General features: G+C 39.9%; 1 protein-coding gene across 1 annotated transcript in view; it reads right to left on the reverse strand.

Moving 5' to 3' along the window:
- PLD5 (phospholipase D family member 5) overlaps positions 1-18,257 on the reverse strand; it is a 371,133-nt gene that overhangs the window by 158,823 nt on the left and 194,053 nt on the right. Inside the window, exon 3 of the mRNA XM_063082894.1 lies at positions 17,255-17,423. Within this exon, the coding sequence (XP_062938964.1) occupies positions 17,255-17,423 (169 nt within the window). The remainder of the gene's footprint in view (positions 1-17,254; positions 17,424-18,257) is intronic.

An 18,257-nucleotide genomic window follows, 5' to 3' on the forward strand; every position in this document is an offset into this window, starting at 1 on the left:
AGAGAGAGAAATTCAGAGAGACAGAGAGATAAAGACAGAAAAGAAAAAAAAAAAAAGCTGCTGATTTGCTGATTTCAGGGTCCGCGTACATTTTAAATTTACTATGGTGAGGTGAGGGTTGGAGGGTAACTGGCACAGGAATCCATATCGCAGGGTCATATGGACTGTGTCCCCCAAGTTTTATGCACTAGTAGCTTGATCCCCACTGTGACTGTTGAGGGTGGGAAATTATATTATGGTAATTGAAAGATGGGGCCTTGAAGAGGTGATTAGATTGTAGGACCATGCAGTAGTAAATGGATTAATAATGGTGGTCATGTGCGTGGTTCTGAGGGCTTTAAAAGAGAGCACATGAGAGTCTCTCTCTCTCTCTGCTCCACCCTTTTCTGCCATGTGAGATCCCTGCAATGCTGATTCTCACCAGATGTGCTCCCTGGACTTTGGGCTTCCCAGCCTCTAAACTGTAAGCAAAAAACTTAATTTTCTTACGAATTACCCGGTTGCCTGTATTTCGTTATAAGCAACAGAAATAGACTAATACACAGAGCTCAGTGGTTCTTCCGCAGACAAGTTAACACCAACACAACCTTCTCTATCAGCTTTGGTCACACACTGCTGAAGGTTTGCTTGATGGCTGCATGGTCCTGATTACAGCCCAGACTCATGGTCATCGCATAGTCACACAAGTTGCTTGGATTTTTCCCTTTCACACAAAGAAACACTTTGTGTGTTTCGTGAGACTCCATGGTTAGTGGGTCAGTATTTATTTTTTTATTTTGATTTATATATATATTTTTTATTCTAGTTTATTTTTAAAAATTGAAACATAATTAATTGTACATATCTGTGGGGTACAGCACGAATATCAACACCTGTGTGCAATATGTGATGATTAAATCAGGATAATTAGTATTTTCAACCTTGCTCATTATAATCATTCTTTGTGCCCCTTTACCAATTGTGGGCCAGTATTTTTAAATGAATTCATTTATTTTTCTTCTTAGTTAACAGAATATATTTAGCACAAATAAAACATGAGATCATCTAACCTACTGGTATATCTGACTCTGTGCCTTAAATTGATTCCCACTGTGCTATTTTTGTGAGATTTAAAACAAAGACCAGAACTCTCAAACATGAATGAAAATAGAAACTCCAAAATCTGCAGGTACTGGCAGACTGTCATTAAATAAAGCTTATTTTTACTTTTAGTATGTGCTGATTATTTGCAGTAAGGGATCCTAAAAAAAAAAAAGAACTTTTTTTTTTTGGCAACTGGCTTCCACAGGGATTGAACCCTTGACCTCGGTGTTATCAGCACCATGCTCTAATCAACTGAGCTAACTGGCCAGCACCCTAAAATTTTAATTATAGTTTTCACTGTAATGAACTTGAGCTTCAGTAGAACTTCTGTACTTGGGCTTGAGGTGGAACTTCTATTAAATCTCCATCTTCAGTGTTTTATCTTCCTGTCTAGTCATTTTTGCTAAGACATTCAAAATGTAATAACTTCCCTACTCTATTCAGAGAACTGCGATAATAAAGCTTAGTGCTTTCAGAGTTAAATTCACTTATTTTTAAATAAAGAAACAACAAAAACCCCTTGGCTTTTAAAGATCAGCTATTTAAAAACTTGCCTTTTCTGGTGAAAAAAATTAGCCAACATTTCAAACTTAAGTAAATCATCTCAAAGATAATGGCTCAGGCATGCTGACCAACTTCAAGACAACCTTTTTATGACATCTGCAAAAACCTTATGATGGACAGTACAGTCCTGTGGAGAAAGCTGTACCCCAAGGATGGAGACACAGCTCAGCCCCTCTGTGACATCGAAGAGGCTATTTCCTGTAGGAGGCTTTTTAGACCATGTAGGGGAGGAAATAAACCTGTTCCGCTACCTCCTAGGTTCCTTTGCTAGGCCCAGCAATCAAATTGAGAAAGACAAAGTTTTAATTATGCACATACATGCGTGCACATGTATTCACATACAAGGCAGCCCCACAAAGAAATGAGACTCAAGGAGATGGCCAGATTATTGTAACTTATATACCATCTTAGGCTAAACAAAGGAAAAGGGGTTTAGGGTTTCTGGGTGGGGAAGGCAAGTTATGGTAAGGTAGAGAAAATGCATGGTAAACAAGGGTCTTGTTATACAGGTAAGAATCTCTAGGGTGATAAGAATCAGCTCCAGGAATAGCTCTCTGCCTAGTGTAAAGACACCTTTTATAATGGAAATCTCCTTTATAAATAAAAATTTCCTTTGCAAAGGGGGGATTTAGACTATTTTGAGGTAGGAAGGGAGAGGAAAAGAGCTTTTCTTGCATTTGCTGGTTCTCAATTGCCTTTAGGTCAAAATAATCCATGTGCCAAAGAGGCATATTCTGGTATTCTTTAATTCCAAGAGAATGGAGGTTATAAATACTGCCTGTTTCTGTTGACCCAAAACAACTGATAGAGAGAGTGAAATGCCCAGATATAATTTGAGGGAGATAAGCAAAAATACTGTAGGGAAGGAAATCAAAAGAAAGAGAAACCAAATGAAAGTGATGCTGGATTAAACTTAATTCTGGGGATTATGTAGAATATGGTGGTGATTTTCAAACTTGTTTTAGTAGTTGAACCCTTTGTTCAAATGAAAACGTAAGCAAAACATTCCCTCCGATCCCTCTCTGCCTTCCAGGGCTCCACAGAACCACAGTTGGAAACCACTGAATTTTACTTGCTCATCATAATGAGGTATGACGTAGAACCTTCAAGATACTGAGATTTCCTATCAACGGAGAAGGTCGTAGCTGGAAGATACCTTAGTGATCAATAATCTATCAATCTCATCATTTTGTAAATGAGAACACAGAGGCACAAGAACATGGAGTGATGTGCTGATGGCCAGGCAGCTTGCTAGTGGCAAGGTCAGGCCTAGAACCTACATCTGTCCTTTTGATCCAGCCTTACAAAGAGATTCATCCTCTCTCCATGACCATTTTGTTATGTTACAGTTGAAAAATAAAGAGCATTCTGGAAAGAAATTTACCCCCCACGTCTCTTTCACTTTTTTCATTTTCAGCTAGGGTCCGTTCAGCTCTCCCAAACCAAGTAGTGCAGGGCTGAAGGACACTCATTTACCAGCAGAGTAAGGTTCTGGGGAGTCCGGGTGCTTGCAGAATGACTGTCAGTCCCATGTGAGTGTCCCAGAGCTGCCTGTTCTACACAAGGCAGGGCAGAAGTCAAGGCAGCCTCCCTAGGCCTGGGCGGGGAGCATGAGATACTGAGGGGGAGACATTCTCTGGTTGCCCCAATGGGGGACTAGTAAACCAGTAAACCATCTAAGGCTATATGTCCAGTCTTCACCTTCCTTCACCTGAAAGGAAGAAGCCACCAATAATCGGATCAAGTCAAATATCAACATATTTAAGGAGACCTAGCAACAAGAAGGAAGATGTTTGAACAAACACAATGGGTACCTCACCACAGAGGCTCCAGAGGAAGACAGGGACCGGAGCTGAAACACAATATGAGTCCTTAAGAATGGAAGCATGGCCAAGTGTGGCTGGGACTAACACTCTATGACTGTATAACTAACTTAGAGGAACAGTACGGCCATTGTCAAGGCCCAGATTAGTGCTCTGAAGACCAAGTGAGGAAATACAACATGTGGTGAGAAAGAGTATTGGAAAAGGAAAAAAAAAAAAAGAAAGAAAGAAAGAACAAGTTTGGAAATAATAGAAAAAAATTGTCCAAGTTGAGGAAAGCCCTACATCTACAAGTAAAAAAAGATACCTGAAGGCAAATTTGATGTAAAAAGACAGATCTAGGCACATTCTATAAAATTACTGAACATTAAGGAGAAAGAGAATTCTTATAAACTTCTTGCCAAAAAGAAAAAAAAGCTACCCAGTAAGGAAAATGGGAAAATGGATCAGACAGCAGACAGACTGGCACAGAACTAACCATCTGCACTAAGCTAGTACATGGTAGCCACAGAACATGGAAGACAGAGACTGAAGCCCAAGAATTCTTTACCCACTAAAGGATTTTACCTGCCAGAATGAAAGAAAGGAATATTTGCAGACATATACAGACTTAGAGACTATATTGCCTACATAACCCATATAAGAAACATAATCAGGGACTCTAACCAAACAGTAGAGAACACTGAACACCATCAAAGAAGACGAAGGAGAGAAGAAACAAACGAGAGCAGTACAATATGTACGTGTTTGATATACTTGTGAAATGAGGATTCTTGAAACAGAAGAGACATGTTATAGGGCAAGGCCTACAGAGAATCTAGGACGTGCATTCTCAGTGGGGGCGATATCATCCCAAAGGAGCTAAGAATTGGTTCTTGGGGGGCAAAAATCATGTTATTCTTTTTATGAATAAAACATAGATATACCTACAGCACATGTACAGTATATCTGGGGTGTTAGATTTTAATGGGGAATGGGGCAGGATTAAGGAAGAAATGTCAAAAAAGACTCCTAAGTAAGATCCTAATGAAAGAAAGGTTGAGAAATACTGATCTACAACCAGAAGGATAAACCACCTCAGTAAAAATGAGAATAAAAGGGGGACGGGGGAGGCCTCAAAAGTACTAGACGAGAAAAAGTAGGTTATTATTTTGTAATGGCACAATGTGTGGAGTTATTCAGTCATAAACTGATATGCAGCAAACAGCAGATCAACTGAATATATAAAGCAAAAATTCACAGAAATTCAGTTAACACACTACCACAATATAATACTTCAAAACACATCTCTCAAAATTGGGCAGAGCTAATAGAAAATAAATGCAGATACAGAAAATTAAATAGTATTATCAATGAACTTGACTATATGTATACATTTTTATGTACTTCTCATTCTGTATATCCAATCCCCTCAAAACAATTTGTTTGTTTGTGGAACATTTACAAAAATCTGTCCTGTAACTGCCACTAAGAAAGCCTGAACAAAAGTTATAATGATATATCTACAGGTTTCGTTCTCTGCTCATAGTCTAATAAAATAAGTGACAATCATTAACATGGAACTCATAATATAAATCTTACCTACTTGGAAATTTTAAAACGCACTGTTAGATTATCCTTATACCAAAGGAGAAAATGTATGTATTGTGCAGAAAGCTATGAATAGGTGAGTACTTCATAGCAAAACCATGAAATGAACCAATGCCTGGTGTCAGAGAGAAATTTATAACTATAAATGCCATCAGTATTATTAAAAAAATAGCATGAGGACACTTCAAAAATCTCACGGAAAAACAGAATTGAAAGATAATACATATCTTTATATAGATATATCTATGAGGGTACTTCAAAAAGTCTGTACTTCTATATATATATTAGGGTACATCGAAAAGTTCAAAAAGTGTATATAGGCTCCTGAGCTGGGTCAGTGGGGGGGCCTCGGGCCTCGGCCACGCCCCCCTGACTCTCACAACCAGCCCGGCAATCACCACTGAGCAGCTGCAGAAAGCACCCTGGACTCCTGAGCCAGGGTGGTGGGGGGCCAAGGGCTTCAGCCACACTCCCTTGACATCTGCATCCAGCCCAGCAATGACTGAGCCACTGCTGGAAGCTCCCTGGTCTCCCCTGCAGGAATGAGGGGGTTGCCACAGGCCTCAACCCTGTCCCCCCTTCCTCCTCCCACCCTATTTTCTTCCCCTCTTCCTCCCCCCTCCCACCCCAAATGCTCTGCAACAACATCTTAGAACGTAAAAAAATATATATTAATAAATAAACTTTAAAAAAATCAGGAAAAATATATATACACACACACGTATATATACGCATGTAAGGAAAGTTTAAATCGAAATAAAAAAGAAATATGACTAATTAAACATACTAAACTTTTGATGATACAGTCATGAAAAACAAGATTTAAGATTTATTTCAAGCCACAGTGTCCTTTTGAAGCAAAAAACTCGCCTTGTTTTTTATATTTGTCTTTATGACTTAAGAGACAAGGTCATATGTATACGGATTCCCTTTTGACTCAGTTCACCAATTTATCCAGCCAATTAGTTCAATTTTGTTATAAGATTTATATCTAATTTATTTACTTATATTCTACTGACGTCTTCAGTTTGTAGGATACACAAAGTTGGCCAAGGATATAAATATTATTATATTATTTACTGGTGTACTTGTCAGGGTTCATTTTTATTCTCCAATGGCCCCAGGACAGGGAAAAGTGTCTTTAAAGCAAATTCATTCAATGCATTTGCTGGGGCCTACTATGTACCAAGACCTTGATGACGACTGGAAATGGTGAGTGAAAGAAGCAGATGATAAACGAGGGAATGCGGCCCCTGTGTCAAATCCAGGATGGAGGTGGTTCAGGTATAGGGGAGAACACAGCAGGGCACTAACAACTCAGCCCAAGGCGCTCAGGGAAAGTTCCCCACAGCAAAGGAGGGAGGAAAGAATGTTCCAGGTGGAGACCTGTTATGGAGAGTCCAGAAAGCAGGCAGGAGACAAGGCTGGAGAGATAAGCAGGGGCACATCGTGGAGGGTGTGGGAAGGACACAATCGAATTTCTGTTCTAGAAGAGAACTGTTCACTGCAAATTGGAGAACAATTGGTGGACCACACGGCAGGAGGCTGACAGAGCAGTTAGAAGGTTGGTGCACAGTTGGTGAGAGATAATCAGTCAAGGGCAAGAAAAAAACTGGAAGGGGTCTAGGCATCTATGAGGGAGCACAGTGATGAACCTGATGATTAGGTTTGGGGCTTGAGGGAGACAGTGGAGTTGGGGAACGTGGCCAGAGTCCTCAGCAGCTCCCAGGACATGCCAGTGGAAATACGGAATTCCTCCTCCCAAGCCCAAAGAGGGTGCCCATCTACTCTCTTGACAAATGTCCTGAGACCATGGATCAATCAGAGCTTCAGGAGCTTGGATAGTGCCACAGACCCAACTCCTTAGCTGAGACACCCAATTTTGGCAGTGAGTGAGAAGGATCACCTGCTGGACAGCAGCCGAGTATCTTCCACGGAGGCACGCAGGCTGCCCTTCCATTCATTAGTAACAGGCTCCATCCCATTATGGGATTTAATTATTCTGAACAGTTAATCATCCAGGCCTGGCTTAATGATGGTTATCTCAGTCATGCACCCCGTGTGCATGAACACAGCCATTCCTGCCAGGGGCAGTTGAAGAGAGATGAATACGCTCATCATGGAATAACGGGCCAGGAAACAGCAGAGGATGAATGTCAGGAGCAGCATGTTGGTAACAGGGCCCTGGGCAGCTGGAATCCTACAGCAGCTAGAAGATAGCTTTGGGGTTGCTCAAGCATCTACTCCTGCTGCAAAGAGTGGGCAGATGACGTTATCTTGCCACCACCATTTAGTGTCTGGAAGAGTGTGGCACAATGACTCTGCAGCATTTCTTTGCTCCAGAGGAAAGAGATGTGACTATGGCAGGAAATGAACCAGGATGTGACAGACACTCCAAAACTCCCACACTCGCTTGTTCCCCGTGGGCAGAAGAACCTGCACAGATTCCTTCAAAGCTCCACTCTAGAGATTGCCCAGCATGCCCGGGGAATAACCGTGAGAAAGCTCCCCGAAAACCCCATGATCTTAAGAAAGCAGTTCAGACTCCTTAGCCGTCTAATTCCACTTCTAATAATTGACCTTGAGTAAATGAGCAAAAAGAAAAAATGTTTTGCACAAAGATATTTACTGCAGCAAAGAAGAAAACAGACCTATAGTTACTAGAGGGGAGAAGAGGGGAGAGCAGGGATAGAGAATAACTGGGTAAGGAACACAATTATGATTTATAATGATGAACATACTAATAATATTGATTTGATCATCAGATAGTCAACTCTGTACCCCATAAATATGTACAAATTTTAAAAAAAGGAATTTACTGCAGCAGCATTTACTCAGAAAGAGGGAAAAAGAGAAATAGCTTAAATATCCAATAGATAAAGAGAAACAGCTATATAGATGTAATCTGGTGAATCCACTATATTGAATATTATGCAGCCCATTTAAAAAAAATGTTTACCAGTGTTTCTAATAAAAGGGACGCTGCTTATATTGTAATGTTAAGTTCAAAATTAAGATATAAATTTATTTATATAATTTGAGCCTATGCATGTAAATTATGCATAAAACAGCAAACTGTCAAAAACTGTTTTTGTTGATGGCCATATAGGGATGATTTGGTTTCTCTTCTATTTTCTGTAGTTTGCAAATTTCTTATAGTAAGAGGCTGTTACTATTATAATGTGAAAAAAATCCAACCTATTCCACTTAAAACAAAGTACTAAAAAGATAAATAACCGTAGGGAAATAGGAAATGCAAAGATGAAACAAACAAGGCAAACAAAACTCAGATAAGACCACCTTAAAGAAAGTAATTATTTAATCCAAATAATTGGGAAGAGTACCTTTGGGTTCATGATTTATTCATGTCAGTGTGATTGGACTTAAGAGGAATCGTGGAGGTTAAACTCTTGCTAACGATAGTGCTTATGAGTTTATATCAGAATAATGATCTCCCATGGACATATACTGGAAAGCAAGAGCGTCATCAGGATGACTCAACAGATGGGGAAATGGAAGTATGAAGAAGTAGCAGGAATTTACCAAGAAAGAATAGGCTTTGGAGAGGACAGCATCCACAGGAGCTGTGAGCTCTGCTGAGCAGGCAGGAGCAGAGAGACACCTTCCCAGCCGGCTTGCTGACAGCCTTCTCACTGCTGTCTTACCGTTCCCTATTCTTACAAATGGTCCGTCTCCCTCACTACACTTTGAGCTCTCTGGGGGTAGGGGCTATTGCTTATTTGATTTCATATTTCTAGCAAATAGCACAGTGCCCGGATAAATGTTTGTTTAATAAAGGCACATTCAAAATCATTTTGATGCCTCCTTTCAAATGGGAAAATTCTAATTTAGAAAAAAGTATTTCCTGAGTGCTGATTTTGTGGATCAGGGAAAAGATGCTATTTTGAAACAAGAGGACACATTTCTATAAGGTGATGCTATTTTTATGCTGACACTGTACCAGGAGTTCTACTGAAATCATATTTAGCCTGGAGATGAGAAGGCTGAAGAGCAATCTATTGTTTCAAATCAACAAGTAATCACTGAGATCCCTCTTCTCCCTGGATGCACGCTGGACAACAGAGACACAGGAATAAATACAACACAGGCCCTACAGTCCAGGAATACATGGAATATTCAAATACAACGTGCTACACGTTTATATCATTACTGATACAGCAACTGCAATAAACAGTATTAAATTGAAACAGGCAAAATTAGGTAGACAAACTGGGTGGGGAAGGGACCAATCTGGCTCTGTCTTGACACCTATAAAAAGTGAACAATGCTTATTAGACTGGGATGGTTTAAAGCAGTGATTCTCAATGCTGGCTATCCAGTAGAAAGCCCTAGTCATTTTTAAAAAGCCTCAATGCCTGCGTTCCTTTCTAAATATTCTAAGTTACCTGGTCTGCATGGGCTTGGGTATCTATACATTTTAGAAACTCCCCAGGTGATTCTGACTGGCAGTCATCGTTGACAACTACCATTTTTGGAGAGAAGGGTGAGGATCCACCAAAAAAATATGCACATTTTTCTTTCTCCTTTCTTCACCTAAACCCCAAAGATCTGGGAAGAATTACCTTAACTTCCTTTCACATAAGTTGAAATCTTGATAGACAGCTGAATGTTATTCCTGCTATAAGATTATGCTGAGAGTTAAGTGTCCATTAAATTGGAAAGTAAATGTCCTGCACTAGAAAAACAAAAATAAAAATGAAAATAGTAACTATCTTTTATGAGCTCCATTTTTAATCAAATTCAAAAAGCAATCAAGTGAGATAGGCATTATTTTATAGGTGAGGAAATTGAGGACCAATGGAGTTATAACATTTGTTCAATGTGACTACAACTACTAAACTATTAGTCACACCAAATGTATTTAATGCAAACCTGATGGTCTTTCCACTATGGTCTATGCCTCCTGTCTTTTCTACAAAAGAACTGAATATAAATAAAATAACAGATTCTGAATTGAGCCACATAACAACAGAGCATCAGTATTTATCCTATGTTTTCATTCATTACACTTTTAATTTTTCTCTATATCCTTATTTTTAAAAAAAGATAAAACAGAAAGGAAGTTTGCCATAAGATAGTAGAAAAACCCTCAGGATCTACAACAAAACAAAGGATGAAATGTTGTATCAGAATACCCACCTTTCCCTGACTGCCTTGTTCCAACCTACTAATTACAATAGGCTTATGCAATTTCAATTATGGAAAGGATCTACCAATTATGCTCATCTACCTTCAGGCAAAATGAAAAGTAGAAGATGCTGTGATTTTATTTATCCTGGGTTAAAAAGTCACTAAGAAAAGAAATTTTAATTAGGCCACAAGATTACTGGATACATTTATCAGACTTTTATGCGGGAATGGCATTGTCGAAAATAGGATTCTTCTGGATTCTAGAAATACCTCTGTGTTGTCAAGTAGATGCTAACTGTTTGCATGATGAGCAAATGAACAGTCTCCTTCAAAAGACTTGGGGGGGGGGGGGATGGAGACCCGCCTAGGACTGTAGGGATGGGCAAGAAAGTATCGATGGGCTTAGAGAGCCATTGAGATGGAGAGAGGATTGATGAGATGGTGGAGACCGGGCATGAGAGATGCTGGAATACACAGAATAAGGGGCTCCCCCGACTGGGCTTCCTCAAGATGGGCCAAAATGCAAAGGGATTAAAATAGACCATGGTAATGATATCATTCGTGAGCAAGTCATAAAGATGGCTGTGAAGCAAACATGACAAGAAAACGTTCTATCAGATGAAACCAAAGCCCTCATCTGCTGGTTAAACTGCATGGTTCAGTTACAAAAATACCACCAGGAAGAAATGAGTGGGTGGCAAGAAGAAACCTTGGAGACCTGAGACACACATGGATAGGGCTGAATCACATCAAAGAGAGAGCTCTGAATGCTGCGGGTCATTTGGGTCTTCAATTTCAAACAAAAACAGCAAGGAGCAAAAAACCAACCGACCAATCAGCAAAAATCAGAATGACTGTAGGTTTGAGTAGACCACATTACTTCCTGCACGTTCAAGATTCAAGACGTCAGCTGTCCAGAGGGAGATATATGTTGTAAGTTTTAAATCTCAGCAAATATAGAATAGGACTGTGGGTTATTTCCTGTTAAATGACACTAAGATCAAATACAGCACAATCTTACCAGATAATTTTTCCAGAGAGTGAATGATCAAGAATTTCAGGGCAAATGGCAAGATGAGAAAGGTATTCCTAAGGTTCTAGAATTCCTCAGAATGGATTGCTTTGGGTGGTGAGGGGGTGGTCAGTCCTTCCAGATCTTTACCAAAGCTGAAGTGGCCCCTGCTTGATGAGGGATAGAGCAGATGCCTCTCAATGGGTGTGTTAACCAGGAACGACTTGATAGATGGGTGGGAGCAAGACTCTGTGTGTGTGTGTGTGTGTGTGTGTGTGTGTGTGTGTGTGTGTGTGTGTGTGTGTGTGTGTGTGTGTGTACATGTAAAGATTTGCAATTAATACATCGAATGAAAGTCACAGTTCCACATATCAAGATAATCTGCCTAATTCTTCTTATCTACCCAGCCTCTCACATTTGTGGAAATTATAACCTCCTTTTAACTTGACGTGGTATCCATACCAGTTTCTAACACAGTGTAAGGCCCATAATAAGAACTTATTATTGGTTAATAGAATTAAACTGGCTTGAACTTGAGTTGTGGTGTGTACACAAATAAGTGGATATGAATGGTGACAACACTGACGATAATAATAAATGCATATAGTCAGTAGAACGGTCAAACGCTGCTCTACACTCTCTACATATATTAACTTATTTAATCTACACAACACCTATGAGGTAGGTTCTGTTATCACCCTGACTTTGTGATAAGGAAATGGAGGTACAGAGAATTCAGCATGTTGCTCAAGGTAACACAGCTAATAAGTAGGTAGAAAGAAGGCTAAGCTGCTCTCACGAACCATTTCTACAGTCTTTCTAAGATCTGCCGATCACTTACTGTGTAAAGATAAGACCCCACCTTGTACTTTGCAAAACAACCTCCTGGATCACTGAGCTTTTATGCATGCTACTTATTAACTTGAACAAAAACTGTTCAATTTAAGAAAATCATAATTTTTCAAAATTAAACAATTGTGATGTATTATCAGCTGGCAATCACAGAACACCAGCAAACCAGTAACCTAATTGATTTCACATAAACACATCTCTTTAAGGTTCAGTTGTGGCAGCTCATTATTTTATTTTGGGTCCTTACAAGGAACTCATGGAGAATGGGATTTTTTCACCCAATGAATTAGGTAGTTCTGTTAATAAGCCTTCACAGTCACATTTCCTGGCTCTTTCTGAACAGTATGGATTTTGTAAATTCCCATCATTCCCATAAATTAGCAGTCAAGGTGTCCTAGAAATTTCAATATTTTAGGGTCTAAACTCATCATCCAGACAGAAACAAACAACCCTTTGCCTGACCATGTATTTTCATGAAATTCGAAAACACGGTTACCATGGAACTGTTGACCTCACTAGTTCTTCGTGTGGCTGTGATCCAGAGTAAGGCTCAGAAGGAAACACACAAAAAGAGACTGAAGACACCCAGTGAGAGGCAGGAAAGACAAAATGGGGTTTTCAGGGTGGGAACCAACACAGCAACCCTTTGAGGCACAGATAAAAATACATTTTTAATCAATGCGTCTTTTTTCATGCCAATGTTTAAGAAAAAAAAAAAACACTCATCATTCTTGTTAATAACAACTGTCACTCTCTCTTACAGAAGTGCTCCTTGTTCAGAGGAAAGACAGTTACCATGTAGCATGTTTGTATCATTTCTGCAGAGCTGGGGTCTCCTGCCACTGACTGCACCATTTCTTGGTTGCGTTATAATAAATAGATGGGCTGCTTTGGGTGATAGACCCTCTTTATCCATGTGCCATTTATGGTTCCAGTTAGGATTTTTCAGGTTCAGAAGTGAATGCCCGTTTAACTATTCTCTCCCAAACAAAAAATATTTCCTTTCAAAAATATATACTGTGTTAATGGGAAATAAGCTGAGAACCCAAGCCAATTTTTGTTATCACGCATATTTGTGAATGATAGCATTTGGTATTAGAATGTCTTAAAGAAAATTTATATTGGGCTTGCTTGAGTAATTAGGGTGTGAACTTTTTTCCCTAGCATTTTTCTGTGCGTGCAATAAACCGATCAGTTAGTATATCCCAATATTTATAAAGTTGGTAAAAATAAAAGTGTACTCACAGGTCCAAAGACCGGCTGCCCAAAGTTTAATTGTTGGGTAGAGTCTTGAATTTCCTTTTCCATTTCCAAGATAAAACCAAGGGAAGATTGAAATCAAACTGGCTCTCAGCCAGTGTCTTTGTTTTTTTTTTTTTTTTAGAAGGGGTAAAACTTGGTGGCCTGAAGAGAACAGGATATGGGGGTCTTTGAACTGCACCCAAAGAGAAAAAGTTGGCAGCAAGTACCTGATCCCTGCACAGCACTCCCCCACTTGCACAGGAGAGGGGAGGTAGGAGGGAAACCAGGATCTTTAAACAAATGCCCAAGAGCCATAGTATTTAGAAAAGTCTCCCCTAGACCTTTTAATTCTAAGCCTTGTTGTGCACACTGCTTTAGGGGTTGAGAGAGGTGGATTGTTCACCAAGTCAAACTAAAGCTTGCAGATCCTGTTCCGTTCAGTGGCTATGTTGCTGGTCTTGTCTAGTACTAAGGAAAGACAGCTTGAACTATCTCCTGCTCGCACTATCGAATCCACAATAGCAGATTGTTTCCAAAGTCGGTTTGCAACAGTTTCTTCCATTCCTGTACACTCATGCTGCTCCTGGAGTCTGTTGCCAATCCCCTGAATCTGGGCTGGCCCAGAATATGGCAAAAGTAATGTTCTGGGAGTCTAGGCATTAAGAAGTCTTCTGGTTTTTGCTTTCACCCTCTTGGGATCCAGCTGCCCTGTACAAATCTTGGGTTAGATTATTGAATGACAAGAGTCCACTTGCGGAGAATAAGACCCGGTCAGCCCTCAGCCACTGTCCCAGCTAACACAGCTGCATGAGTCGTTCCAGCTGGCGATATTCAAGCAAAAGAACTGTGCAGCCAACACACAGCATCATAGGAAATAATAAGCAATGTGTTTGGGGGCTCTTTGTTACATGGCAATAGATAACTGAAATAGAAACTGTCATAGCAGAAACCTAAAGCCATGTGGCACTGCACTGGGGACTGGGTGAAGGTGGAGGCTGGAATCTCATCCTGTTACTCAAGGCTGGAAGAACGGTAAAGAAATCGCTTCTGGAGCCTTGAGAAAGGACCATCCACGTCATGCAATGGCAGGCTATTTGGCAACATTACCACTTGTGACTCATGATCCTGCAGACCTGGTTGAGGAGATTTTTGGGGCAGATTATCGAAGTTTTCATGGTATATGATAAGGTGTTACAAAAAAGAGATGAACTAAATAAAGAAACTGTTTTGTTTTCATGCAGAATTTAGAGAAAATGTAGAGAACCTAGGACAGTTTCTCCACTCAGCAAAATATTCTCGAAGTCAGAAATGGCCTTGGGCGGGGGGCGGGGGTGCCTACTAGACCCTTTCATCTAGACATTCAATTTTAAAAATTTTTCTGCAGATTATGGTGTTTTGACATCTTAAAAACCATTCTGGCATGTCTTGGATATGCAAACCCCCCAGGTCAGAGCCACATCTCCTCTGTCTGGCTCCTCCACCCCAGAAGCCAATATTCCTCTGCCTCAATCATCCCAGGGCCAAGTGACAGGCAACTAGGGGCCACCTCTATAGTTCAGAGCCTACAAAAATTATTCAGACTGGCCAGTCCTAACCTTTTCACTCTGCCTTTTCTTGACTTTCCCACAGAAACCCCAATAAAGGTTCTGGCCTAGGCCTTTCATGGCTTCCTGCCCCTTCTGCTTCCTGACTGCCCTTGGTGTTTCTCCAGGTGGCCCTGCCTGTTGTGCAGTGCCTCCTGTCTCTAGGACCTGTGAGCATAATGAACTCTGTTTTCCTGAGTCTCTCCTCTGTCTCCTTTTGTGGCTGCACCGGACTGACCATCTCATAAAGCAATACAGAACAGGCTCCTAGTGATTTGAATGGTGAAGTCCTGCAGCATCTGGAGTCATAGTCCAATGTAGAGAAGGTCCTGTCTGCAAGTTATTTGTGAGTGTGGCTTTTTGCTAATCGAGTGGACTATAATTGGATACATAGAACACCTACAAAGTTTTTAAGATATTGTACCATTTCGGACTAAAAACAGATGGAGATGGTTTAGAAAGGAAAGAGGTCTTTGGGGCCTCAAAGTTTACTGGCAGAAAGCAGACTAAGAAAGTAAGTCTAAAGCAAACACAGGCTATTTCTTATGCAAAAAGAATAACACAGGGGGTGGAGCTAAGAGCTTCTGAGAACAACAGATCAGAAAACCACTCTGTAGGAGCAGAACTCAGTCTTAGTCTAGACAAATTCCTGTTCCCAGAGCTCGAGGAACTGGTGACATATGCCAGACTGGATTCAGAATTACTAAGGGCTGGTGACTGAACAGAAGTGTCTACAGTTATCTTATCCCTGTCTCACCATTGCAGGTTTAGAGTGTGTGTGTGGGAGTCATATAAGTAGTCTTTTTAGTTTATGTGTTTGCAAATCAAGAGAAGCCCACATGGGGATCTAGACCTGATGCAGATGAAGAGATCCTGGATGTTGAGCCTTTGCTGTAATGGAATTCAAGTATTGAGGGATGAGGTGGCTGTGTTTTACACATGGAAGAGATCTGAATTGCTATGGCCAGAGAGAGTGGACTGTGGAATGTCGTTTCCACAGATGATTGCCAACAATTCTTCTCATTCCTGTACATGATATACCTCCTCCCATCTTGGATTTGTGACTTGCTTTGACAAATACAATAGAGTGGATGTGGCATTCCGGGATTCCGGAGCCCACATCTTATCAGGCCTCAAGGCTGCTTTTGCCTTCTTAGGATCCAACTACCATGTAAAGAGCTCAGGATGGTTTACTAAATGATGAGAGAACATGCTGAAAGAAAGATCCCAGCAACCTCAGATGTTCCAGCCACCCCAGTTGAGATGCCAAATATATGAGGAAAGACTCTTGGATTCTCTAGCCCCAGGCAAGCCACCCCAGTTGACACTGTGTGGATCAGAGTTGACTCCTCTCTGCCAAACCCTGCCCAAAATCATGAATAAATAAGTGATTGTTATTTTTAAACCACTAAGTTTTGGAATGATACATTATGCAGCAATAAATCCTAAAACATCTGCTTAAATAGTAGAGATGAAAACTAAACAGCACAATTAGGAAATTCATCCAATTCTTCTTTAATATAGCCTTCATGGTTTTTGTTTGCTTGTTTTTACCTAATTTCCAGTAACTTTTGCTTTAAAATAGTATAACTGGATAACAGATTTCAAAGTACCAGTGAGGTAATGAGTATGGACTTAATGCCAACAGATTTAGGATACAAAGAAATAAAACTGATTTTAACTATGGCCCCTAGAGGACATTTAAGTGTAGCCATTGGTCACAGGTCACAGACTTGGATAGGGGAGCTCAACGCAAACTATCATGTTTGTACCAATTTAAAAACAAACACTGAAGATGACCAGCAACACGTTCATATATTCAGAGATCATTTAGATCATTTATTCAGTTTTGTAAAGGCTGTTCTCCAAAATAAGCACATATCTTTTTCCTATTCACCAAATATGACAGTCAAGAATAAGCAACTATGCTGGAAAGTTTGACTCCACTATTAAAAAACGTTGGCTCTAAGACCTAAAGGCAAAATTATAACATGAATTAACCAAATAAATGCCTCAGCAAGCAGTTACAGAATTAGAACTGTAAACATGCAGGTTGTGCAAAGCAGAATTCTGGGCCGTGCTGTTTTGACAGATGTGAATGGCACCCCCTATAACACTGCATAAAGAGCCTATTGGAAGCAAAGATTGTGCCCTTGAAAACCTGGCACTCTAGTAGGAACTGACCGACATGATTAACAATGGCACATATACATAAACACAATGATGTACATGTAGTCTGGGTGAGGGAAGACTAAAATAAATGAACTTGAGCTTGAGGAGCGTAGGACAAGAATACTAAGGAGTGTGAAATGCACATAAGCAAAACCATCACACACACAGAGGATGCAGCTTACCTGACATGCTGATGGATGAGTGTGGTTGAGATCCCAATGAGAAGACACTATGTCAACAGACTTTTGGGCCATGTTGAGTAAATTCATCCAGCCTTGGAAAAGTGATAAGTGAAATGGTGCATTTTCTGAATAGTTAAGGCCTTCAGGAATATTTTCCACCAGGGCAATTCTTAGAAAAGATTTTGAAAAACAAACAAACAACAAAATCTAGTCAAATTTGAAGCCACAGATATTTATGCATGCATATCTAAAAAGTATTCTTTACTCTTTCTGAATGTACACATTCCTCATAATTTATATTTTTCCACCAAAGGCCTCTTACACTTCCCCTATTCTAATCTACTGGGTTCTGAGAGTTTATGCTGTTTTCCCATAATTAGCAATCGTATTCCAGAAAATCATGGTAAATGTCCCTAATGCCTTGTTTCAAATTAGCTTTGAAAAAAATACAGAGCTTCCTACAAAAGCATCTTCTTCTAGCAGTGTATTCTTTTTACCCCTCCCCACAGTAATGCAATTTTTATATAAGATACTACTTCTGCAAGCTACTTGAGAACATAAGTTAAGTTTTACATATGTCCAGTTTTTAGTACAATGTTGGGCAAATATTGGAACTCAGTAAATGCAACTATTATTTGCATTAGATATTGCATTAACTATTAAATGCTTAACACTTATATTAATATCTCTCAGCTTAAGGTGTAAAGTAATACTGAGAAGAAAGTTATAAAACTTGCCTACTGCAGGGCTTTATAAAAGCCAGAAAAAAGGGATGTATAAAATGATAGTAATAATCAACCCTAAACAAACTACAATCAGCAATATCCTAATAAGGTTGTTTTCTCTCTATATTTTTTATATATTGACGACATATGCACTGTGACTGGCTCTCTCTGGTGTTTCGGCTAAGGCTGTGGCTTTTTTTTACTTCCAAGTTAGGTGACACATAACTTCTTAATAAAGAAATAAACAATATTTTTTTCCTGTTTAATAAATGTATATT

The sequence above is a fragment of the Cynocephalus volans genome, chromosome 18 (genome assembly GCF_027409185.1).
Source record: "Cynocephalus volans isolate mCynVol1 chromosome 18, mCynVol1.pri, whole genome shotgun sequence".
Classification (NCBI taxonomy): Eukaryota; Metazoa; Chordata; class Mammalia; order Dermoptera; family Cynocephalidae; genus Cynocephalus; species Cynocephalus volans.